The sequence below is a fragment of the Bos indicus genome, chromosome 22 (assembly GCF_029378745.1).
Source record: "Bos indicus isolate NIAB-ARS_2022 breed Sahiwal x Tharparkar chromosome 22, NIAB-ARS_B.indTharparkar_mat_pri_1.0, whole genome shotgun sequence".
Taxonomy (NCBI): Eukaryota; Metazoa; Chordata; class Mammalia; order Artiodactyla; family Bovidae; genus Bos; species Bos indicus.
In genome coordinates this window covers 59,310,738-59,336,382 of record NC_091781.1, presented here as the reverse complement: position 1 = coordinate 59,336,382, position 25,645 = coordinate 59,310,738, and the positions used below count along the sequence as shown (strand labels likewise).

The 25,645-nt window shown below is 63.3% G+C and overlaps 1 protein-coding gene and 1 long non-coding RNA gene across 2 annotated transcripts; one reads left to right on the top strand and one right to left on the bottom strand.

Annotated features, from left to right (window-relative positions):
* Nucleotides 1-8,280: 8,280 nt before the first annotated feature.
* On the bottom strand, nt 8,281-9,272 carry DNAJB8 (DnaJ heat shock protein family (Hsp40) member B8). Its single transcript, XM_019984306.2, has one exon. The coding sequence runs from the start codon at nt 9,042-9,044 to the stop codon at nt 8,349-8,351; it is 696 nt and encodes a 231-aa protein (XP_019839865.2). The 5' UTR covers nt 9,045-9,272; the 3' UTR covers nt 8,281-8,348.
* Nucleotides 9,273-15,088: 5,816 nt separating this feature from the next.
* LOC139178669 (uncharacterized) lies at nt 15,089-25,545 on the top strand. Its single transcript, XR_011563101.1, has 2 exons — nt 15,089-20,776; nt 21,544-25,545. It is a non-coding gene; the product is annotated as an uncharacterized lncRNA (long non-coding RNA).
* Nucleotides 25,546-25,645: the final 100 nt, after the last annotated feature.

Below are 25,645 nucleotides of genomic sequence, written 5' to 3'. Positions count from 1 at the left end.
TGGCTGCTGCTAGGGCCGCAGGTGGGGGCCCAGGAAGGCGGTCCAGGCAGGGGTGAGGGGCTGACCAGGCCGCAGTGGGGCTGGGAGGACGGTGAAGGTCCCCCTGCAGAGGGAGGGGGCAGAGAGACGCCTGGGCTTGGTCCAGGCCCCTGGAGGCCGGGATGGAGAGGCGAAGAGAGCTGGTTCCCGGCTTCGGGGCTGCAGCAGGGGCCCACTGGGACACGACCTCCAACGTCCCGCCCGGCATGGACGTGGACGCGCGGGGGCGGGGGGGGGCGCGAGTGTAGACGGCAGTGGAGGGGCGGGGGGTGGGGGGCGACGCCCGACCTGACGGCCTCGGCGGCTGGGGCCTGCGGGCCTCCCCTCCCCCACGCCACCTGCGGGGTCGGGCCGACCGGCCTTTGTCCCGCCCCGCGCAGCGCCCCCCGAGCAAACACAGCTGAGCGCCGGGCTCGCGTGCCGCCCCGCCCCGGCTCGGCGGGCCCCAGCTCCGGGCGGGCGGGCGGCGGGCGCGGGGCGGCGGCTTAGCGGGCAGCTGCGGCCGCGGGCTGGTGGGCGGCCTGCCGCTCCCACCGGCGCCGCGCTTTGTCATGCAGATGCCCGCTGGCGGCGCGCGCCCGCTCCCCAGCTGACCCGGGCGGCCGGGCGGCCCCAGACCCGCTTGATCGTCCGCCGGAACCGGATCTGCCTGGTGCTGGGCAGCCCGGGCCGGGGGCGGGCGTCTCTGGGCCTGTCTCCTCGCGTTCCCGGCAGAAGACCCCCGAGTCGTCCCTGCGCGGTGGGAGCACATTTGGGGACCAGCCCCCATCCCTCCCGCGGACGGCCCTCCTCCGCCTTCCCTGAGCACTGCGGCCCGCCCCGCCCCCGCCTCAGTCTTCCCATCTGTGCTTTGAGGGTAGGTGACCAGGTGACCAGGATGAGCGCGTGGCCTCGGGCCGCGGAGGCTGATGACTCCGACCGCAGCCCCAGCTTGGCCTGGGGACACGCCCACTTTCCCCGGAGCCAGAGGCACCAGGAGAGAGGTGATCAAATGGAAAGTTATTTACTGCCCGGTGTCAGGAGTCAGGCCCGAGGCCAGGCCGGGAGCAGGAACATTCCTGGGTGGGATCAGGCGCTGAGCCGCCCGGGTGCTCGGGGTCACTGCGTCCGCCCCGTAGCCCCAGCCGATGCTGTCCTGGGATTCATGCCAGAAGCTGCAGAAATGACCACCACGCATGGGCCTGGTGCTCGGGGTCTGGGACCCTCCACCAGAGGAGTCGGTCCTCTTGGGCAGCCCAGCCGGGCAGTGGGCAGGGACCCCTCCCAGGGGCACCCCTGAGGGCACCCCAACGGCACCCGGTTTGTCAATCCCAATCACGCGGGTAGTTCCGAGGAAGCTCTGGTCCAGAGAGTTCACTCCTAGGACTTCATCTTCAAAGGGTGAAGTGTGTGTGCCCTCTGCCGCCTGTGAACTTGGGCACGGACCTCCGTGTCCTGTCTGGAGGCGGGAACATCGGCAGGCCACCCTCCAAGGCTGCCTGAGGAGGGCGAAGACCCTGCAAGTCGGGGGGCCTGATGTGACCAACAAACGGAGATGAGATCCCTCCCAGGGTGCCTCGGGTGTGTCCAGCCCCACCCCACCCTCCTGCACCCAAGCTCTGATGGCTGGGAGAGGGGCATAGGTCCCAGCCCAGACTCCCCCTTGCCTGTCACAGGAGAGGGTTGGGGAGGCCAGGCCGGGCGGCCCACACCTCCACCCCAGGCCCCCACCCTCTGCTCAGGCTGGCGGAGAGACCCTGGAAGGTGGGGGGCTCTCCTGAACACACCTTCAGGGAGGGGCCTCCATGCCCAGATCCGGTTTCTGGCAGGACTGGTTAGTCTAGGTGGCCCTGATGGATGGCTGAGATAAGGCATGTGCAGGTCGGCTGGGCTAAGAAGGGGGTGGCCCAGACCCCACCCACTCAAGGGTGGCTTGGGGTCTGAGCCAGTTTTGTCCCAGCTTCTGGCACCAGCCTTGAGGGCCCACACAGGAGCCCTGTCTGAACCCCTTCCCTGCCTGCCATGAGAGTGGCACACGAAACGGTGACCCTGGGGAGGGGGCTCCTGGCCCACAGTCACCCAGGCGAGGCCCGCTGCAGCTGAGGGCTGTCCAGGCACACGGCAAGCTTCTGGCGCCAAGAGCCAGGCAGACTGAGGTTGCCCGGGAGCGAGGTTGTTCGGGACCCCCGGTCTCAGCAGGGCCCAGGACTGGCTGCGTCTTGGGCCTCCTGCTGTTTCTGACGTCACCACGCCTGCGAGAGTCCCTTCATTTGATCCTCTCCTCTGCTTCCCGTGTCACCCCTCTCCTGCCAGGACCCTGACCCGCAGACCTCTGGGGCCCCGAAGCCCAGGGAACAGCTGTGGTGCCCGCACTTCAGGGCCCGGAGCCCCATGGGGACGGCCACAGAGGAGCCCTTAGTCCCCCGGACAGGGCTTCCCTCAGCTCAGCACGGGCCTTGGGCAAGGCGGCCCTCAGATCTGCCTGGAAAATGGGTTTTGCGTGCAGGATGGAGTCGTGGGAAGTGGTCCCGGGGAACAGGGGCAGCCTGGGGTGGGGAACAAGGCCAGGCAAGGGGGAAAGCGAGCTGGAGGAGGAGCTGCTGCTCCGTGGTCAGTGGGCTACGGACCCTGGGGAGGCCAGCTGAGAAACCTCGAGGGGTGTGCTGAGGCCTGTCCACCCGGAGACGAGCGGGGCGTGGCTGTAGCCCTCACCCCATCAGGCAAGGCTCGTCCGTCTGCCTGCAGCGCTCATGCACACAGGGGCTCAGCAGGTCCTGCAGGCGTCCTCACGCTAGGTCAGAGCAGCTCTTGGGCAAGGAAGGGCGAGCCGGGCCATCAGACAGGTCTGCGGGACAGTCTCCACGGCGCCGCTGGCGCGTGGCAACACCGGCACGCTGCCCGATGCACACGCCCGCACCCCTGTCTGCCCTGGGGCAGCCTTTTCTCACTTTCAAGTCCGGGGCAAATGAACCCAGGTCTCCCCGCATCCTGTCTGTCCCCTGTGGCCCCCCCGCCCCCCGCCGGCTCAGTTTCCGTGATGACCGGTCAAAACCTCTCTCCCTCTAGACGGCAGTCCCCTCACAGGTGAGAATGAACTCTGCTCGTCACAGAGTCGACATAACACGGCGCCCTGCCCGTGGCGCAGCGGGTGTGCAAACCCATCCTCCCTAAGTGAGTGCGGCGAGTCTGTGGTGGTGGCGATGGCACTGGGGGTGACTGCTCACCCCACTCCTGACCTTTCTCCTGAGCCCAAGCTCATGGCTGCCTGTCACGCATGTCACACTCAACAGGCCCCCAGGACCCCCTGGTTCCCCCTGCCGAGCCGTCCTCCCATCTCAGAGCAGACAGGGCCCTCGGAGGTGACCCAGGCCTTCCCATAGCTGCTGTCCCTTCAGCAGAAGCCGCCGCCTCGGGGCCTGGGCGTGTGCCCCCTGCAGGGAGCACTCAACCCACACCTCCCTCGCCTCTGCCAGGAAGAGCAGGCTTGCAAGGCTGAGCCCAGGGCAGAGGGCTTAGAGCCGCGGAGCCCGCAGGAAGCAGAGTCTGCAAGGCAAGGACTCCAGGTGACCCTCGGGGGTCTGGGTGGGCAGCCGGGAGGCCAGAGGGACCAGCGCTTGGCAGGGGCCTGGCACAGGGCAGGCCTGGGGAGGGTGACGTCACGTCCTCGTTCAGCACAAGTCGCGAGCAGCTTCCGTGGCTCCGGGCTGCAGCCCAGGACAGAGTTAGACAGCAGGCAGGGCCAACCCTGGGTCAGGCAGCACCCAGGCTCCTGAGCCAGCCGGCCCGCCGGGAGGATACCCAGCAGCGGGATTCGTGGCTGAGAGATGCTGGCCTGGCTCACGGAGACCCACAGACACTCGCAGGCAGGGTGATGTTGCCAGCCAGCCGTGCCCAGCCAGCAACTGGCAGGCAATCGATAAGCTTAATTAATAATTAACTTTTTAATTAAATATCAATTTAAAACAAGTATGGGAATCAGTCTCTTGCAATTAACGCTCTTGCTCTGCTTTCAGTAAGGGGCTGGACGGGAGATCCGGGCTCCGGGGCCAGGGGGACAGGGCGGGCACGCGGGATCCCGCAGTGCAGGGAAGGGGCCCAGGCGGCCCACCCGGCCCCTCCTGGAGCCACGGGGGCCCCGGGACACCCGCTCTGTCTCCTCCAGCCGCAGGGAAAGTGCTCAGCCCTGCAGTCACCGCCGCGCTGGGCACACTGGACACAGAGCAGGACCCAGCCCTGCCTTCAAGGAGCCGGCCTCTTGAAAGTCGAGGGGGAGACACTCAGCAACCTGCGAGTGGCTGGTTCCCAGGATCCCAAGGAAGGAGAAACCGGGGGCACGGGAGGACGGCTGGAAGGACACGGTGGGTGCGGGCGCAGCCTGGCCGGAGGTGGGGGTTGGGGCGGGCAGGCGTCTGCAGGTCTGGGGCGGCCCGGGGCCGCCCGGCGTCTGCAGCGGAAAGTAGCTGGTACATACCCCTGCTGCCACCCCGGAACCCCACGACCCCAGGGGTTTCCTGAGCGGCGGCTCGGGTGACCGCAGGCATAACCACGGCGCCTGGGGGCTCAAGCGGCCGGTGGTGCAGGTTCCTGCTTGGGGGGGTTGGTGACAGCGCGGTGTGGTTGGCGGGCAGGGCCACCCCGGGCAGGCGCTCGGGCTCCCGGGCCCCACGGCGCCCCCCGGGTCCTCAGGACACTCCTGGTGGCCGCTGAGGGCATCCAGACCTGCAGTCCTGATGCAGAGGTGCACAGTAAGGGAGGGTCTGCAGGAGGTCTGAGCAGGGAGCAGGGTGCCGGGGCTCCCCCCACACAGCAGGTTCCTGGGGAGGGGCCCCTGTCGAGGGGCAGAGGCCCAGGAGGGGGCGGGCCGGGCCTTACTGTGCGGGTCAGGGGGCGGGCTGCCCCGGGACAGGCCCATCCGAGGCCAGGTCTCAGCCGGGACGGCACGCGGGCAGGCAGGCAGCAGAGCCCCACGACTTGTCCCTGCGCCCCCAAGGCCCGGACCCTGGGAAGGCGGGCCAGCGTCTGTTGACAAGCTGCCGTGGGGCTCCTTCCTGGGCTGTAAGAGCGCAGGGCGGTCGGGAGGCGGGGTGCCATGCGGCGGACGGGCATGCAGTGGGTGCTCGGCAGCTCCCCACCGCCAGCTGCAGCGGGAGGCCATCCCTGACGACAGGAGTCGTGATGACGCGACTGTCCTAGAGGCCAGACCAAGGGCGCTGGCCGCTGCTCTGCACCGAGCTTGGGCCCCTGCCTGGCCAGGGAGGGACCCTGGGGTCTGTGGCCCTTTTGTGGCAGAGGGGGCAGACCAGGGAGGCCTGAACACACCCAGCTCTTCCCAGGGCAGCGCAGAGCGGGCTGCAGCGGGGGCCACGCTGGGGCTGGAGCTGGGCTCAGCCGGGCTCTGGACGGGGTGGTCTCTGCCCCACCAGCCCTACCCCGAGCCGCTGCCCCCGGTACTGCCTCGTCTCTCCCGCCTGGGCACCCTCAAGCTTCTCCCCTGGCTCCAAGGCCCTGCTCCTTGAGGGTCTCTGGGTCCCCCCTCATCCCCACCGTCCTGCCCGCCCCTGCCTGCCGACGGAGCCCCCTCCCGCCCACTCCAGTGCCCTTATCTGGGTCCAGCCCCTGCGCGATTGCTGGGAGCCCATCCCCATGACAACGGGGCAGATGGCGGCTGCGATTAGCTGCTCTCCCTCCCGCCACAGCTCAATCCGTCTTTGAAATTAAATCAGCTGCGATAACATCGACTGGCCAGGGGAGGGGGGCAGGCAGGAGGCTGCCCGGGCCGCACCCACCCCACCCCAGGCCTGGGTGCAGGGCGAGAGGAGCAGGAGGGGGGTAGACGGGCTCCCAGTACAGATAGGCGACCTCGTCCACGTCTCTCGGTCTCCGAGCCTTAGTTTCCCCATCTGTAAAATGGGGGCAAGTGGCCGTCCCTATTTTGGGGGTTCAGTGAGAGTCTCTGGGGAGAGTGTACAGGAGGAGCCCTGGGGGGTCTGCTGCTGCTGCTGCTGCTAAGTCGCTTCAGTCGTGTCCAACTCTGTGCAACCCCACAGACGGCAGCCCACCAGGCTCCCCGGTCCCTGGGATTCTCCAGGCAAGAACACTGGAGTGGGTTGCCATTTCCTTTTCCAATGCATGAAAGTGAAAGTGAAGTCGCTCAGTTGTGTCCGACTCTTAGCGACCCCATGGACTGCAGCCTACCAGGGTCCTCCGCCCATGGGATTTTCCAGGCAAGAGTACTGGAGTGGGGTGCCATCGCCTTCTCCACTGGGGGGCTCAGTAGGGCTGAAAACATGGCCCGTTCCCATCCATGGAGAAGCCAGAGCCCTGGGGGAGAACCCGGGCCATCAGGGTCCCAGGTGGCTTCAGACTACACGTGGTCGGAGGCTGCAGACCTGCCCTGCGAGCCTGGTGCGTCCCTCCCCAGGGCTTTGCTGCCCTCGCTCATAAAGGCTCCAGCGTCACTGAACCTAGTGCCAGAGGGGCAATGCTGAGACCCCGTCATGTCCACCCAGCAGTAGCGGACAGTCAGGGGCCCAGAGGAATGTGGGGACCCAGGAGAGACGTGTAGGAGAGGGGGTGTGAGGTCTCCCCAAGGGTGTGGTGGCAGGAGAGGCCTGGGTAGAGCAGGGTGTTTCAGGAACCGGGTCGGTCTGTGCAAAAGTCCCATTTCAGGAAGGGGGGCTGCAGGGAGGGGAGGGTGGGGAGGTGAGCGGGGACCCAGGGGCGGCGGGGAGACAGAGGCCCGGGAGGAGGGTTCCTGGCATGGCATGGCCCACGCTGAGGTCTTGGGGCAGGAGTCCCCCTGGTGAGTGTGCAGGAGCGGGAGGAGACCACGGGGGCTGGAGCACAGGGTGTGCCGGGGAGCCAGGGAGGTCGTGGGGGCCTCCGTGGCCACCCCGAGGACCTGACTTTCCCTTTGAGTGTCTCACGAACCTCTCAGGTTTTCACAAGAGCCTTCCGGCTGCGGGGATGACAGTGGGATGAAGGGAGGAGGCTGGGGCAGTGTCTGGATGAGCCACGAGCAGACGTGGGCCCCGTGCGGGGGTGAGCATGGGAGGGCCTCGCTATCTCCTCCTCAGGACCTTTGCACGGGCCGCGCCGTGCCCGGAACCCTCCCCCCAGGCCCCTCTCTGCCTGCCTCCCGCGAGTCTGTCTGGCCTTCAGCTCGGCCGTCTGTCAGATGGGGCTCCAGGCCAAGAAGAGGATGCAGAGAGGGGCTTAGGATCAGAGAGGGGCTGAGGGTGTGCAGCCCACTGAGCTGGGTCTGGCCGCCGCCTGGCTCCATCCACTCGAAGGGACTGGAACAGGAGACCACTCCAACAGGCCTATGAGTCGGGGGAGACACCAAGGCGAGGTCCATGGGATGTCTGTGAACGCCCGTGCCTTGCGACCACCCAGCCCCGGGACCCTGCGCCCGCCGGTGGGCTGCTGGCCCGTAATTGGATTTGCCAGGCAGCTGTCAGGGCTAAGCAGGCCCACTTGATGCAGCCACGCTCAGCCGGTAATTGGTGAAGTTAGCAGGTCGGCGGGGGCAGAGGTCGGGTGGTTAATGCTGTCGTGGGGGCTTTGATGAAGTCAGCCCTGCTGCAGGGCTGGGAGCCGCGGTGCGACCCTCTGTGTGCCATGGGGCTCCGCTGCCCCTCGCCTAACTCGGTTAGGGGGCCTCCAGCTGCCGGCCCGGCCCCAGGGCTCTGCAGGGCTGGACCCAGGAGGCCTGAGCCTGCAGGGGCAGCAGGTCAGCTGCTGTGTGCTCCTGCCCAGGGCCCTGCAGCACCCGAGGGGACTCGCGGGCCCCTAGGGATCTTGGGGTGCTGCCCTGTGGCGGGGACGGAGGGGACAAGGGCCGGGCCGCCAGGACCTCAGGGCGAGGCCTGATATCTTCATGCTGAAGCCAGCAGTGCACCCCGCCCCCGCGGCCGGCGGCGGACCTAACCAGTGGTGGTTAGGGGCCCCAGGCCGTGGGCTGGGCAGGCGGGCGGCCGTCATGACCCTCACGACCCCGACAACGCGCGCGCACGGACGCGGGCACGCACGCACGGGCGCCGGCACGGAGACGTGCGCACGGACACACACGCACAGACCTGCACTCACGGACACGCACGCATGGACCCGAACGGACACGCACGCACAGACACGCAAGGACACGCACGCAGGCGCAGGAGGTGCCAGCCAGGGGGCCGCTCGGTGCCCTGGTGAGGTCAGCGTGCGCCGGATGCCGGACCCATCCCCCGGCCTCTGCCGTCCGCCCCGCCGGCTCCCCAAGCGAACCACCGCGCCCAAAGCTCACTTAGCTCGTTTATTGAGCACCGCCGGGCGGCGGGCACGGGCGGCGCCTACTTGCTGTCCACGCGTTTGAGCTGCTCCTTGCCGTTGATGGTCACCGACGTGAGCTGCCCGTCCTCCTCCACCTCCACGCGCTCCTGCCCGTTCTCCACGATGCGCTTGGTGGTGACCTTGTGGCCGTTGACGATCTCGGTGGACGACATCACCGATTTGAACCCGGAGCCGCCCGAGCCGGAGCCGCCGAAGGACGTGGACGAGAAGGTGGTCCGGCCGGCGCCCCCGCGGCCCAGGCTGTCAAAGGCCGAGAAGGCCTCCATGAAGGCGGGGAACTCGCCGAAGCCGGCCGAGAAGGCCCCGCGCAGCCCGTGGCCCCGGGCCCCGCGCTCGCTGCCGAAGGGCGCATCCCAGAAGTCGAAGGAGAAGGGGTCCAGGCCGCCGAAGAACTCACGGAAGATGTCCTCCGGGTTGCGGAAGGTGTAGCCGCCGCCGAAGGGGCTGCCGTGCGGGGAGCCGGTCCCGCCGAGCCGCCAGCCGTCGCAGCCCGCGCGGTCGTACAGCGAGCGCTTCTTGGAGTCGGACAGGACCTCGTAGGCCTCGGACACCTGCTTGAACTTCTTCTCGGCCTCCTCCTTGTTGTCAGGGTTCTTGTCGGGGTGCCAGCGCAGGGCCAGCTTGCGGTAGGCCTTCTTGATGTCCTCCGGGGAGGCGCTGGCCTGCACCCCGAGCACTTCGTAGTAGTTAGCCATGCCGAGGGCCGGGGCGCGGCGGCGGGGAGACGCGGGCCCGGGGCCCGGGTGGCCGCTGGGTGGGGGCACCAGTGGCAAGTGCGGGTCGCTCAGCGGGGGCCTGGCTGGACTCGGGCTCCGGGGCGGCTCTGCCCGGCCGACTACCCTTTCATAGTACCAGCGCAGGGGGACGGGTGGGCGCCTCGCTGGAGGGGCGGGGGGAGGGAAGGCAGTGCCGCTGGGGGCCCCCCTCGGCCACAAGGCCCCCCGCAGAGCCGCCCGGCCCTTTGTGACATCGGGCCTGGGCGGGGCAGAGCCCGGTCCCTGCAGTCCGGGGCCTGGTACACGGGCCGGCCCTGCGCAGGAGGCCACGCCTGGGGGTCCACACTCGGAGCTCAGGCTGCTGGAGCCGCCAGGGCTGAACCCCAGGGGCTGAGACAGGACCAGCCTCCGGAGGTGGGCCCCGGGGTCTGTGCTGGAGGTCAGGGAGGGGCGTGAGGCCCCCCGGGGTGCAAGTGGACTGAGCCCAGAGGCTGGGTGGGGTCGGGGCTGGAGCTCCTTCTGCTGGAGCTGCGTGGGCCTCTCAGGTCGTCTGAGTCGAGCCCCGTGGAGGCAGGGGTGTGTGTCAGCATCTCAGACCGCGCTTGGCTGACAGCACACGTTCTTTGAATGAATGAGGCTCAGAAACTTGTGGCATCAGACTCAAGGTCACACAGCAGGTGGGAGAGGGAGGGAGGTGCTGGGGCGCGGTGGAGGGCACCCCGGAAGGGGCGTTCCGCTCAATACCTGTGGGAAGGGCAGGCCAGGGAGCGCGGTGGGTCGAACAGTGGCCCCATCCCAGCCGCAGAACCTGTGGTTGTGCTCGTATTACTATTGGGGAAGAGCGTTTCTTCGTATGCAATTAGAGCTCACCCTGGATTGCCTGGGCAGGTCTGAAATGCACAGCAGGAGTCCTTGGGAAAGAGAGAGACGCACTGAGAGCAAAGGTGGGGCAGAGGACACAGCAAGGCCCACCGGCCTTCCCTGGGACGGTGCTGGGGCAGCAGCCCCCGCCCACCCTGAGGGAGAGCGGCCTCCGGCCCGTGCTGTCTGTGGCACTTTGTAGGAAGTGAGGAACCCGCGGTGCCCGGGGGCCGTCCCTGTGTCTTTGTTCTTGTTCTGACGCTGGGCGCATTCAGAAGCAGCATTAACAAGCGCGTTAAACACACCGGTTCCCGTGCACCTCACCCCCTCCAGGTGAGACAGAGGCACCCACCCCGGGGAGTCAGTGGGCCCACCGAGAGCTAGTGGGACAGCGTCTCCCCACGCCCGTGTCTGGTCTGCACCCCTTCCTGTTCCCCCCTCAATGGGTCCTCTTCCCTTGATGCTCACGGGTGCTGGGCTCCCAGCACCTTGTGGGGACAGCATGTTCTAATCAACCCCAGATGCTGGGGGGGGCGGCTGAAAGCAGACAGTGGGGACCCTGGAGTGACAAGCGCTGTCTCATCACACTCCTTGCCTAGAGGACGGCTCACTCTCTGTCCCCAGCCCACCCACCCACGTGCTCGGCAGTGGAGTAACCCGGCTGGACGCACGTACAGGCAGTTCCGTAGGTGGGATGCTCGGTGTCTGTCGCTGCGCTGGGAGCCTGTTCTCGGCAGGCTTGTCCGCTGGGGCTGAGGGAAGGTGCCCACAGGAGGTGCCTGGTGGCAGAGGCGGTGGCCAGAGCCTCCCCCATGTCGCAGAGGCTTAGGACTGATGCTTGGCCCTCTCCTGCTTTACGCGTCAGTACCCCCGGGACAGCTGCTGGGGCTGCAAGACACATCCTTTCCTCCTGGAGCCTAGACTGAAGGGTCTCCGGGGGAGAGAGCGAGAGCTGGCAGACACTGGGGACCCTCCCACAGCCCCTCCTGGGATGTCTCGAAAGTCAGTCTTGCCCACGGCACACAGGCAAAGCTGTTTTCAACAGAGTAGGGAGTGGCGATCCTTCAGGACAGGTCCACGCGTTTCCGACAGCACCGTGAACGGTGCGGTCCATGCAGAGGGCAGAGGGCAGTGCCCTGTGGTGGATGAGGCGGCCGTGGTCCTGGGGGAGGAGGGGCTGGCCTTGCTCCTGCTGGGGACAGCAATGGTGATGGCGGCTCGTGGCAGGAGCAGTCGGGGTGCTGGCGGGGATGGGGGGCGCAGGGGGGAGCGGCGCTGAGTGGGAGCTCCGAGAGCGATGGTGACAGCCCTGCAGACGGCAGTCCCGCCGGCCGGCGCTCACGCAGGGACCACTGCACTGCTCCGTGGTCTCCTTCGCACCCTGGAGAGCCCCTTATGGCTGGAGTCTGCAGGGGCCTGAGGTGTGGAGGAGAAGGAGGCAGGAGCAGGCAGAGGGCAGCCCGGAGGTTTGCAGCAGCTTTGGTGACCCTCCCAGAGGCCGTGCTTCGGGGCAGCGGGCTGAGGTGCTTAGGGCGCGTGCGCCAGATTGTCCCGGGGCTCGAGCAGCTGCCAGGTGACCCTCGAGAGCCACTGCTTTGGAGCCGCAGACCGCGGTCATCGGCGACTGGCTTCCCTGGGCTCTATGCCCCGTGTTGGCCGGCAGCTGTGACCTCGGGTGCCACGTGTTCATGCCTGTTACACGGTCGGCAACTGTCTACCCCGTGGCAGTGGCTCGGGTGAAGGGGGTGGTGGCCGTGGAAATGGGGGCGACGCGGGAGGGGTGGGGTGAAGGGCGTGGTCACGGTGCAGAAACGGTGGCCACGGTAACCGCCGCTTGCTAAGGTTGGGATGCTGGTGGCGATGCAGGGAGGGGGAGAAGTGTGCGGATGGTCACGGCAGTGCAGACATAGGCTGGGGTGGTGGCGACAGACAGGGCGCGGCAGGTGGCAGAGGTGGGGGTGCCACCAGCGGGCACGGGGCAAGGGGCTGCCGAGGCGAGTGACATCAGAGGCGGCGGCGGCAAAGGCGCTGGTGGGGTGAAGGGTGACGACCCCGCTGCGAGGGTGGTGCCGGTGGGGCGGGAGGAGCAGGCGCGCGTGCTGGCCTGTCGCCCTGATGATGGTAACAGGGGTATGAACTTGGTGGAAGCCCGGGCCCCGTAACAGACGGTCGGCACAGCGTGGAGCGGTCACAGCGAGGTCGGGCATGGGACCCAGGGTGCTGAAACCCCGGGGCATCCCGCAGACACAACCCTGGCCCAGGCCCCCTCTCTGCATCCTGCCTGGGGCTCCCCTGGCCTCCACTGGCCTCCCGCGGAGGAACCTCCTCTGATGCTGATGCTGCCCGAGCCCCTCAGCGGGCTCTCTGCTCTGCTCTCCCCCAGGTCCTGGGCTGGCCCGAGGCCCCCAGAGTGGGCGGGCGGCTGGAGGCCATGGGGAAGGAGACAGGCTGGAGGCCGTGGGGAGTGGGGCACAGTGCAGGAGGTGCGGGGGTGGGGAAGGGGGGGCGGGGCTGGGCGAGGAGCCCACAGGGCGAGGATGGAGGGCGGCCGGGGACCGTGGCAGCGCCCGTGGGGACGGCCGCACGCAGAGGGGCTCCCTTCTGTGCAGAGGGCTCCCCTTCTGCCGGCTTGGACTGGCGTCCTCTGAGGCCCAGGAGCCGGAAGTGTCTGTGGAGATGGTGGGAGCGGCGGGCCCAGGCCCCTCTGCAGACCCGCCAAGGCTCAGGGCTGAGCCAACATTGGCTGGCCGGCCCCCACCCTCCTCTCTGCCTGGACCGCCCGTGGGTGGCGAGGCTTCTCTGTGCAGGGCTTCCTGCTCCCTGGGGAGCCCCTGGTCTCCCTGGTCTCAGGCCTACCCAGAGCCCCGGCCCACGGCGAGAAACAGGCCTTTGGGTGACCAGGCGCTGGCCGGCAGAGTCCAACCCCGTGCCAGGACACCCAGAGAGGGCAGGGCACACCCAAGGTCACACAGCGGCCCCAGGGCAAGCTGTGGGGGGGCGGCCAGGCAGCCAGTTGGTATTCTCGGCGGCCAGAGGCCCCTCTCTGTCTCTGTAATTAATGGAGTGGCTTTTTAAAAGGATTCTAATCACCCCCGATCCTATCTGCTTATCACTAGCGTCCCTAATTAGATGATCCTGGCAGTCACTCGGTTAATTCCCCCAGCCCCGTGCAGCCCTGCCCGGCCGGGGGCAGCCCCCCCAGCGCCCCCTGCCCCCCGCCCGGCCAGATGGGCAGCTCAGGCCTTGTCTCCCCTCAGGGCCCCGGTGCACTAAGTGCATTACCTCCAGGATGGATGGGCGGCAGCCCTGGGCGCGAGTGCAGGGACTGAGCGACGGGTGGCGACGGGTGGACGCACGGACGGGCGGGGAAGGTGCACGCTCGGCCCATTGGGCCAGACAGCCGCCGTCTGCCCGCTGTGCGTTCTCGAGGAGGTCACTGCTCCTCTCTGGGCCTCGGTCTCCTCTGTCAAACGGGGGCAGAATAGCATCTTCCCCGTCGGGTTGCTGAGAGGACAGCTTCGGACGGCGGAGGAGCCGGCCACCATAGGGTGATGACGGAAGCGTGGGAGAGGGGCGAGGTCAGGGTGGGCGGGCGGAAGGACTGGACAGATGAACGAAGGCGGAGGGGTGGACGGGCGGTCCGAGGAGTCGTGGGTGAGTGGTGGAGGGACGAACAGGCTGGTGGCTGGGAGCAGGGCCGCCAGGTGGGCGAGGGCGCGGGGGCGGCCTGTCCCCCCAGACGCCCCAGGACGGCCTCCATACAGACGAGGCTCGGACTTGCCGGCCCTCCCCTGGACCTCCAGGGGAGCGTCCCGCCAGGGACACGTGCCCACTGGGTCTCTGCGTCCTCACCCTCATCCCCACCCAGGTTACACCCCTGGGGTGGGCCACGTGGTCTCTGGAGGCTCAGCTCCAGCCTCCAGTGGGCGATTACAGCCTGAGAGAAGGCGTCACATGTGGGACCACCCCCCAAGTTCCAAGGTGTGCTAGCCTCCAGGGAAGCTGCCCTCCCCTCCCCGCCCCGCCTGCAGCAGCCCTGGGAAGGGCTCTGATCCCAGTTCCCGCAGCCGGTTCCAGGCATCTAGGAGAATCCAGCCCTGGGAAGGCTCTGATCCCAGTTCCCGCAGCTGGTTCCAGGCATCTAGGAGAATCCAACCCCCAGAAGCTCCCCCAGCACCCACGAGCCTCTGCAGCTTCCACGCTGTGCGATTTCCTAGGTCTTTTTGGGAAAAGCATAGAACAAAGAAGCCTGAAGCCTGCACACACGTTCACACCCTCCATCTACCCACCCACTTATCTACCCATCCTTCTCTGCATCATCCACCCACCATCCAGGTCCCTATCCACCCATCCTCCCACTCATCCCTCCATCTATCCATCACTCACCCAGTTATCCATCCTCCCACCCACAAATCCATCCATCCATCCATCTACCTCTCACCCGCCCACCCACTTACCCATCCATCCATCCATCAATCCTTCCCTCCATCTATCCATCACCCACCCAGTTATCCATCCTCCCATCCATCAATCTGCCCACCCATCCTCCCACCCACAAGTCCATCCACCCATCCATCCATCTGCTTATCCATCCACCAATTCACTTATCCAGCCATTTATCCACCCATCCACCCATCCATCCATCTACTTGTCCATCCTCCCATTCACTCATCTACCCACCCATCCATTCATCCATCCATCCATCCACCCACCCACATAGCCATCCACCCACCCATCACCCACCCATCCATCCAGCCACCCATCCATCCATCCACCCACATATCTACCCACACATCCACCCATCCATTCATCCATCCATCCACCCACTCACCCACCCACATATCCATCCACCCACCCATCCACTCACCCACCCATCCATCCACCCACCCACCCATATATCCACCCACCCACCCACCATCCACATATCCATCCACCCAACCATTCATCCATCCATCCACCCACCCACATATCCATCCATCCATCCACCCACCCACATATCCATCCATCCATCCACCCACCCACATATCTATCCACCCATCCAGCCAGCCAGCCAGCCAGCCACCCACCCACCCACCCATCCACCCACATATCTACCCACCCACATATCCACCCACCCACCCACCATCCATCTCAAACACGTCTTGAGCTCCTGTTGCCCCTGTGCTGTGTGCCAGGCCCTCTCTGAGTGCTGTAGGTATATATGCCAGTGAGTGCACTCAATGGGGTCTTGCCTTTATGGAGGTGACCCCAGTGTAGAGGATACGAGAAACTGGTAGCGAGTGAAGGTTTCGTGTAATGTCAGGTAGTGAGAGGTGCCGTGAAGAAAAAACAGAAAGACAGCTCCTCCCGACGGGGCAGTTGACAGGGCGCGCAGCCTGCACACGCGTGCTCAGGCCAGGCCCCCGGTGCTAGGGCACACCTGTGCACGTGAACACACGCGTGCACGCAAGCACGCACAGCCCCCACGAGGCCGGGCGCGCTGCTGTGCCTGGGGGTCAGGGAACAATGTCCCCTAACGCGTGGATTCAGCTGGGTCGCCTCCCTCTCCCCACCCCACACAGCCTGCCCCAGGCTCTGGGGAGGACAGAGATACCGCCAGCTTTGAAGGGGCCAACCCTTTGTGTGATACCAACAAACTGGAAAATCCTGAAAGAGATGGGAGCACCAGACCACCTGACCTGCTCCTGACAAACTTGTGTGCAGGTCAAGAATCAACGGAACCGGGCGTGGAGCAGCGGGCTGCTTCCAGGTCGGGAAAGGAGTGCGTCAAGGCGTATGTTGTCACACCGCTTATTTACCTTCTATGCAGAGGACGTCATGAGAAACGCTGGGCTGGAGGAAGCACAAGCTGGAATCAAGATTGCCGGGAGAAACATCAGTAACCTCAGATATGCAGGTGACACCGCCCTTATGGCAGAAAGTAAAGAACTAAAGAGCCTCTTGATGAAAGTGAAAAAGGAGAGTGAAAAAGTTGGCTTAAAACTCAACATTCAGAAAATGAAGATCATGGTCCCATCACTTCATGGCAAATAGGTGGGAAACAATGGAAACAGTGAGAGACTTTATTTTCTTGGGCTCCAAAATCACTGCAGATAGTGACTGCAGCCATGAAATTAAAAGAAGCGTGCTTCTTGGAAGAACAGCCATGACCAACCTAGATAGCATATTAAAAAGCAGAGACATTACTTTGCTGACAAAGGTTTGTTTGGTCAAAGCTATGGTTTTTCCAGTAATCATGTACGAGTATGAGAGTTAAGACTATAAAGAAAGTTGAGCACTGGAGAATTGATGCTTTTGAACTATGGTGTTGGAGAAGACTCCTGAGAGTCCCTTGGACTGCAAGGAGATCAACCAGTCCATCCTAAAGGAGACCAGTCCTGGGTGTTCATTGGAAGGACTGAAGCTGAAGCTCTAATACTTTGGCCACCTGATGCGAAGAGCTGACTCACTGGAAAAGACCGTGATGCTGGGAGAGATTGAGGGCAGGAGGAGAAGGGGACAACAGAGGATGAGATGGCTGGATGGCATCACCGTCTCAATGGACATGAGTCTGAGTGAACTCCGGGAGCTGGTAATGGACAGGGAGGCCTGGCGTGCTGCGATCCATGGGGTCGAAGAGAGTCGGACACGACTGAGCGACTGAGCTGAGCTGATGGACCAGAGGCTTTCGTTTCAGTCATATGCACATTTAAAACCATACAGGTGACTTGTTAGGCTGTTTATTTCCTAATAACTTAACAAGGTCAGAAGCTCGAAACATCCAGGAGTTGTGGGCCTGAGGGCACAGGGGCTGCAGGGCTGGGCCGCAAGGCGCGGGCGCCAGGCCGGGGGTGGGTGTGTCCTGGACTGGGGGGCCCTGCGGAGGGTTTGAAGCAGGAGCAGAGGAGGGGCTTGATCAGTTGCAGGTTCCAGAAAGACCTCTCCACGAGAGAGACTATTTCATGCCCAGCAAGCTAGTGTAAATGCAGTGTGCAAAACGTACCAAGTGGCGGCGAGGGCGTGAAGCTCCCGGACCCCATGGTGGGAATGGTACCTGGGACAAGTTTGGAAAGTCCTTGGCCTCAGCCTCCAGGTGGGCGGCGGGGGGCGTCCCTTGACTCAGTAGCTGCAGTTCTAGGCTCCTCCCACTCCCCCGAGAAAAGGGGGCTCTAACTTACAGGGAGTGTCGCTCTGGGACTGTGGGGCTTTATATAGGCTCTGCCCAGTGGGTCCTACCGTCAGAGTCTGTCTGTTGCTAACTTAGAAGGAGGAGCTGCCAGATGGTGCAGCTGCGGGGAAGTCGAGGAGCTTGGCAGCCAGGCGGGTGTGTCTGCGGTCCAGCCTCTGCTGAGAGGCCGGCCCTGGTGGCACCTCGTCTGCAGCCACGTGGAGCGCTGAGCCGCCCTGCCCCGGGCTCCTGATCCACAGACGGTGGGACAGACGCGCGCGCACCTTTGAGCTCCTGAGTTGGTGGCGGCTTCTTACATAGACTACAAAACCAGTACCGGGTGGGCTGTGTGCTCGTCACTTGACTCGCGTCTGCCCCTTTGCGACCCCATGGACGGTAGCCTGCCGGGCTCTTCTGTGCATTGGATTCTCCAGGCAAGGATCCCGCAGTGGGTTGGAGGTGTTGTGTGGTTGGCTCTCCTTCTGGGTATTCACCATTGAAATGAAAAGGTCACATGCGAACCCCATGGCAGAAGAGACAGGTGGCAGGGCCCGAGCAGCGGGCAGGGAGTGACAGAGGTGGCCACGGTGCTGCCTCTGGGTGTGGGCGGAGCCGGGTGGTACGCGGTGGTGGCGTAGGGGGACGTGTGTCTGTAGATCTGCGTGCCTGCTCCTGAGGATTGGGGGTCTCCCCCAGCATCCGCTCCTGAGGACGGACGGGGGCCTCCCCCAGCATCCACTCTGTGCCTGGATCACGGCCTCCCCTAGATCGGCACAGCCACACGTGGAGGGAGGGGTGGGGAGAAGAAAGAAGCCGGCATCTCCCCAGGGTCCCCCCGGGAGCCCTGCATTAGGGCTGGGGTGAGGGGCTAGGGGGCCAGATAGCTGGAAGGAAGCAGCTGGGCCGGGCCCCCCAAGTCCCCTCTCTGGGGAGGAGCCCCAGCTCCAGCCTGCATGCCAGTGGGAGCCATCCTGCCTGCCCCTCCTGGGGAGCAGTCCCCAGCGTCCCCAGCTATGCAGGAGGGTCGCTGGGGGCACCCCGCCCTGCTGGGGGCAGGCCAGGGGGAAACGTGGAAAGCACCCACTGAGCGGCCAGGGCTGTCGCCTTAACAAACTCCTGTCCATGCCGGCCTTAGGTGCCCTGGAGAAGCGAGAACAAAGAGGCCGCCAAACACGTGAGCCTCCAAGGTGCAGACAAGCCCCAGGGCTCCATCTGAAGCCCCCTGAGCTGAAATGGCCCCAGAAGGCCGTCTCCTGTTTGGGTGGGCTTTCCAAGGGTGGAGGACCCTTGGCCTTCCTCATCACCCTTTCACCAGCCCTGAAAGGCGTGGTATGCCTTTATTGATGAGGAGTGAGGATTCAGAGGGACAGTCACTTGCTCAAGGCCGCACAGCAAGGGAGAGGCCGTTTTGTCTGCCCCACAGCCAGGTAGCGACTTTGTTAGGGACCAAGGAGCCCTGAGGGGCTGAGGGGAGGGAGAAGTCAGGCAAGGCTTCCTCTAGGATCTTTGGCTGGGGTTTTGAAGGGTGAAGAGGTGTTCTCCAGGCCGATCTGAAGGGGAGAACCCCTGAGACAGAGAGACCGACCAGAAACAAGGCAGAGCAAAGAGAAAATTCTAATAATGATTCTTTATTTTCTGCATAACGTAAGTGGCAGCTTAGGATCATAACACAAATTTATAAAGTGAAAAGTACCGTCTCCCCACCCGTGGCCTCTCACACTTCCCAGAAGTAACAACTATACTCATGAGGCATGTCTCCCCAGATTTCTTTATATACCCACACAAATATTTTTAACACAAAAAAGTCACGCATTATATATTGTTCTGTATTTTCCTTTCCCCCTCCCAGAAAAAAAAACCCTTGCAGTTGAACTTTTTATCTCTAGTGTTTCTGTGAAGCGCTCCTGAGACGAGCTTGCTGGGCCAGGGAGCACGTGGAATCCAGTCAACATTCCCACAGGTGGCACGTGCCAGCAGCCGTTCCTACAGTCTGCTGGCCTTTGCCGTCTTCCTGAGAGGAGAGGCTAAAAGTGGTGCCTCCGTGCAAAATATGTGTGGACGTGACTCTCTCTGGGGTTGAGCACCCGTCCAGATGATTGCCAGCTGTGTACTTAATGTCTGTTGGGAAGGACCCCTTGGTATCTCCTTTGCCTGTTTTCTTTTCTTTTTTTCCCCGGGGCCGGGGCGGCAGGGAGCTGTCTTTTTATTACATGTTGCATTTTCTTGTTTTGAGCTTTTGCATATCAGCCCAATTGCAAAGTTTTTATCTCCCATTTTGCAATGGTTAGTCTTAAATAATTCTGTTTATTATTAAAGCTATTAAACCTCATTACGGAATAGTTGGAAAATGGGGAGAAGAAGGAGAAATCACCTGTCACAGAGACGTCACCATCTGTTAGCGTCTGGGGACAATTCCTTCCCCAGACGTTGCAGCGATGGTTGTCACCGTGCTACACGTTCGGCTTCAGAGCAGAACCTTCAGGAGGCATTTTCGGGCTTTCTAGCGGGTGTCCTGTGGTTCCTACACGGTCGGCTTCAGAGCAGAGCCTTCAGGAGGCATTTTCGGGCTTTCTAGCGGGTGTCCTGTGGTTCCTACACGGTCGGCTTCAGAGCAGAGCCTTCAGGAGGCATTTTCGGGCTTTCTAGCGGGTGTCCTGTGGTTCCTACATGGTCGGCTTCAGAGCAGAGCCTTCAGGAGGCATTTTCAGGCTTTCTAGTGGGTGTCCTGTGGTTCCTACACGGTCGGCTTCAGAGCAGAGCCTTCAGGAGGCATTTTCAGGCTTTCTAGCGGGTGTCCTGTGGTTCCTACACGGTCGGCTTCAGAGCAGAGCCTTCAGGAGGCATTTTCAGGCTTTCTAGTGGGTGTCCTGTGGTTCCCGCGCCTCCCTCCTTTCTGTTTATTGTGGTAAAACACTCATAACGTAAAGGTCACCGTTGTAACGTGTCCAGTCACTGGCCGTAAGGGCTTCCCCGTTCACGTGCAGCCCTGACCACCGTCACATCCAGGGCCTCTGCGTCTGCCGAGCCGAAACTGTCCCCGGCGGCCCCCGCGCCCCAGCCTGGTAACCGGCCTCTGCTTTCTGTCCCTGTGAATCTGGGAGCCCCTGGGGCCTCAGATACGTGGGGTCAGCCAGTATGTGTGTTTCTGTCACTGACTCGTGTCGCTGAGCACGGAGGCCTCCAGGTTCATCATCTGTGTTGTCTGTGTTGCAGCGGGTGTCAGAGTTCCCCTCCTTTCTCAGGCTGAGTAATACTCCACTGTGTGGATGGGCCCCATTCCTGTATCCACGCATCCGTCAGCGGACACTTGAGCTGCCTCTGCCTTTGGGCTGCCGTGAACAAAGCTGCTGTAAGCATGGGTGCCGATAATGCCTGCTCGAGTTCCTGCTTTTACTTCTTCAGTGAGCAGATCTCACCATGCCCTCTTCCTGAGCACGTGGGTTGTTCCAGCCTCTCTTGGAACATTACTCAGCATTCTAGCCTTGGAGCTGGAATGTGGTCTCAGGGCTCATTTCAGAGGCACCGCACGACCCCAGGCGTCATCCCCACTCCCTCCCTGCCCCAGAAGGTTTGCAAGCTTAGCACATTTCCTTAAAATGGGCCCTTCTTTCTCTTTGATTCTTTCAAAGGCCAGACTTCACCTAGAGCTTCGCAGTGTTCCCTGGCCAATCTCTCAGAGAACCAACCCGGGTGACCCAGCTGGGTAGGTTGCAGTGAATGGTTTTGAGAACAACTCCTTGAGAAGTCAGGACGCGGCACAGACTCCATGGGACGCTGGGACTCAAGCCCCGTGTCCCCAAGACCCAGACAGGCCTGGGCGGGAAGGGCCTGGTGAGGACAGAGTGGGGCTTGAGGGGAGCAGTGCAGAGATGGCCCTGCACACACGCAGCCCCTCAGCGCCAGCTCTTCGGCCTCTTTTTAAGTGAATCTCCCAATTTTTTTTTTCTTGGCTGTTCCAAACAGCTTCCAGGATCCCAGTATCCTGACCAGGGATGGAACCCAAGCCAAGGCAGTGCAAGCCTGGAATCCTAACCCCTGGACTGCCAGGGAACTCCCTGAATCTCCTAACTTAGAAGTATTTGCAACTCAGTTATATTTTTGTCAAACATGGTGCAGCCCAAACAAAACTTGTCCGCTGGCTGGTCCGGCCCGCAGGCCGTTGGTCCCAGACCTGAGCAGGCCTTCACCCATGGAGGTGCTGCTGTATGGGTGTTCCGACCCCCGGGACTGAATAGCCCTGCACCCCGCATCAATGCAGGATACCTCGTTGATCACCCGTTATCTTGTAAATAATCGGGTCTCTTTCGGACTTACACGAGTCTGAGCCGTTGATCGGCTTATTCTGTCCGCCCAGCCACGAGGTTTGAACGACCGAGAGAATCGTGTTTAATAGTGGAAAGCCGTGCACGCACACACACTCTGTGCTCTGTTTTTCCCTAATTTTCTGACTTGTTCTGCTGGTCTTGTTAGTTTTTCCAGATAAAGTTCGGAATCATTTCATCATTTTGCCTAAAAGCAAAACAAGCCAGGCCGCCTTCTGATGTGCCGGCCGCCGCGGCTCAGGACGCGCCACCCCCCACCCCCGGGACAGTCCCGTGGCTCACCTTCCCTTCCTCCCAGGTGAGCTGGGCCCAGGCATCCCGCCCACGCCTAGTTCCCCCTGGGTGGGGTCGGTCTGGGACCCTGGGGCCTGGAATGCTGGCTCCCTGCCCTGTTCCTGGCGGAGGGTCACCAGGAGTGGGGAGGAGGGTTTTGGGGACCGAGCTGGACTGTAAGAATTACAAGGAGGGGTTGGGTCCTTCCTCCCATAAATGGGAAGAAGGGGCCCCGCAGGAGGAAGGGCCCAGGCCGCCTGCCCCCCTGGGTGCAAACAGATGGAACAAAGGCCGGCCCACCCCCGGCGCCCGGCGCCGCCCGCAGAGTCATAAAGGCCCCGGCGCCCGGAGCAGCACGCCCGCCCTGCCTGGGAGCTCGGCGGCCACAGAATCGAAACTGTTTCCAGCACAATGACCCTGGGCTGTGGGAGACGTCGCTGGGGGTTGGGAACAGCGGTGTGGACAGGAGCCCTGGGCCTGGGCCTGCTGCTCGGGAGGCACTTGCTGGCCTGGGAGCTGGGCCTCCAGAGCCAGCACGAGCCGCCCCCCAACTGTGGGGGCCACCGTCCCCCTCAGCACCACGCCCCCACCGCCACCCTCCACCCAGCTCTGTCAGAGCCCCCTGCCCTGCAAACCCGTAGTCCTGGCAACAGGTCCCCCCCAGCAAGGAGCCTCATGTGTCTCGGGCCCACCCCCACGCCAAGAACCAACAGGGCCAGTTCCCGTGTGCGGGATCAGTGACCTGGTCTGGTTCATGGGTGTCTGAGAAGCTCCCGCCAGCAGCCCAGTGTCTAGCCGGCTCTCGGCACCTTCCGCGGCCATGGCCCAGGCCCCTGCAGGGACTCCAGCGGCAGAAGGAAGGAGGGAGATGGGGGTCTGCTAGAGAAGCACTGGGGACAGGGAGGCCTCTTCCAGGGGTCATCCTGGGCTGTGGATTCTGTGCTTGGGTCGGGAGTGGGCTCTGGTTCTGAGCTGCAAGCTCTGGACTGAGGCTTGGGGCCCACAGCAGGGCCCCGGGGGTTCTGGGCTCTGCTCTGACGCCCGGATTCTGAGGTCCGGGCTCAGGGCCTCAGGCTGAGTTCCCGCAGGTAGGTGCTAAGTTCTGGGTCGGGGGTCAGGCTCTGTGCCCTGTGCTTCGGGCAGCAGCTTAGTCTCCGGGCTCTAGGCGGTGGCCCTGGACTCTGGGTGGAGGGCCTGTTGACCAGAGGCTGGGCGGGGTCGCCATGCCGCTCACAGTCTGTAACGGCCTCTGCTTGGGAACAGAGACTCTTGCTGGTCTTGTGGGCTGCGTAACCCCCAGACCACAGCAGGGCCAGGCGTATGTGCATGCTTGATGCACTGTCCAAGTGAGACATCCTATCCTGCAGTCGGGAGCCAGGGCGCAGGCCAGCAAGACCCCGGGAGGGGAGGCCGAGCCCTGTGGCCGGGAGGGGAGCTGCTGAGAGCCCGCCCCAACTACACAGCGGGCTGTTCCTGCTCCAGCGAGGGCACGGGCGGGGGGCACAGCAGGGACAGGGGCAGCCTGGGTCAGGGCCCCAGGCAGGCACTCTCCTCCCTCTGTCCTGACTGGGGGGGTGGTCATCTGAGAGCCCCAGCAGGCACCCAAGCCTGCACCCTCCAGCCTGCAGTCTGGGCTGAGGCGGATAAGGGGGAGCCTCCTGGGCAGTGGACATGAGGGCCTGGGAGCAGATAGATGGCAGTCAGACACACGTCGCCAGGGACCCGGGGAGCAGAGACGGTGGGGGTCGGGGTCATGGATGGTGAGCAGAGAGACTTGAGGAGGAATGTGACCTCGGGGAGTCAGAGATCCTGCTGGCGAGAGGGAGCCTTGGTCGCAGATACCACGAGTCACAGCAGGGCTGTGGGGAGTGAAGAGGCGATGGGGCATCACTATCACTTTATCAGAGACCAAGAGTGGGTTCGAGTCAGTGACCGCGACTACCCAGAGGTGTGTGATCTTCCGGGGATCGAGGCCCTGATGGTTAGAGACTGAGGTGTTGCTGGGGACCTGTGAGGTTGGCGGTCGCTGCCACTGATGATGGGAGATGACAGACACTGGTCATCGGGGACTTGGAAGGGAAGACTTGGCAGTCACCCGTGTTGAACGCGATGACTCTCACTGGGCAGTTGGAAGATTTGATGGCAAGGAGGCCCCTCCGCAACCAGGGGCAGTGGTCCTGAGGTCACTGGAGACAAGTGACCAAGGACATTGCTGAGAGACGCTGGTGCGGGGTGGCGTGGGCCTACGGACGCTGATCACGTATGAGCAATCAGACCCGTCCCTGATTAGGAAAGTCCTGATCGGTGACGCTGGTGACCACACCCTGCATGACCCGGGATAATAGTGACGGCAAGGTGGTGGTCGGGCGCAGGGGCGTTGGCAGCCTGGCTGGGGACACTGCCGGAGTGGGTGTGGCATGGGTGGTGAGAGGTGGTTAGGTGACGTGACCGGCAAGCAGGGCCTGCCGCTGGAGACACTGCTGAGCACAGTCAGTGACCGGACACAGCCCCGAGCAGAGGCCTCGATGAAACACCGGCAATCACGACTGGGCAATCGGCTGTTAGTAAGCGGATGTCTACGGTCACAGGCTCTGGTGATCAGATGTGTCATTGATCAGGAGTGTCAGTCATGAGGACCGTCCCCAGTAACCAGAATCATTGATTAGAGAACAGCACTCAGTGACGTCAGTGGTCAAAGACACCGGTAAGCAGGTTTGCCGGTGGACATGGACACACGGACAGTGGTGAGCAGGGAGCTCAGACACAGGAGCTCGAGAGGATGGCAGGGGGAGCCACCCCCTGGGCTTTCCCTGAGCCCTGCTGAGCCCTTAGGAATAGGGCCAGCATGTGGCTAAAGGGTGCAGAGCCCACAGCCTCCCTGAGCCTTCCCCACACGCACGGAGACCCCAGGACCCCCACCAGGCGGTGAGGAAGTTCAGGTGGCACAGTTCAGGGGAGGCACAGGAGCCCTTCCATCTGAATCCCAGGGCTGTAGGACCTGTTGGCTCTTAACAATCTCCACACCCAGGTGGGACTCAGGAGCCCCGTGAGCCCATGAGGCAGGCCAGAGGCATTCACAAAAAGTATTTTATTATTCTTAACAGTATTCACTTTGAAGGAGTAGGAAGAGAGCATACAGTTTTTACAGACAATATATAAATGTTGTACATAATTAACAATAACTTAGTTCACTAATCCAAAATAAAACGAGCCAAATAAAACATAAAACCAGAAAATACTGCCGATTCTTCTTCTTATGCGGATACTAGTACAAAATAAGTTACTTCCGGCTGTGGTGCCCCCTATTGCACTTGGCCTACATCAGCACAGTCCTCTTCCTGGGCCGGCCCCCGCCAGCCGCCGCGGCCGCGCACAGACTCTCCGCCCGGACACGGTTATGTACAGCTGTACCTTGGGAAGGGTCCAGACACCCACAGCGCAGCACAGCGGGGCCCCGGCAGCCCCACCTGCTGGGCAAGCCCCCCGAAGCCTGGAGCAGCCCCGGCCCCCGTCCGAAGACGGTGCCATCTGAGAGTCTCTCCAGCCACAGCCTTGGTTTGTAGGTTTTCTTTGTTCCACAGCAAGGGCTCTTGTGGCCACGTACAATTGACTGGACCCAGAGAGTTTAAAAATAAAACAACTCGTCAGCGAGTTAAGCTTATGCAGGTTTTCTCCTTTTGTTTTTTTTATGTTTCTCTTTTGCGTCGGTGTTGGAGAAGAGGGGGGTTCAGGGGCTAGCAGAAAAAAGACGTATGTACAGGGCGTCTCCGGCCGAGGCGGTGGCACCGGCTCGGGGCCGTGGAGGGTGCTCGGGCCAGGCTGGCTCCAGCCTCAGGACCAGAGAGCGATGTGGGAGACGTTTCCCCTCTCAAGAAAGCGCTTCCTTCCTGTGACCCAGCCCTGGCCTGGGAATCCACACAGGGCCGCCCCTGATTGTCTCTGCCCTCCGGGGCCTGCGCAGCCCCCCTGGAGAGGCT

Excerpts from the sequence above, each read along its gene's own strand:
- DNAJB8 (XM_019984306.2), bottom strand. The coding sequence starts at position 9,044 with ATGGCTAACTACTACGAAGTGCTCGGGGTGCAGGCCAGCGCCTCCCCG.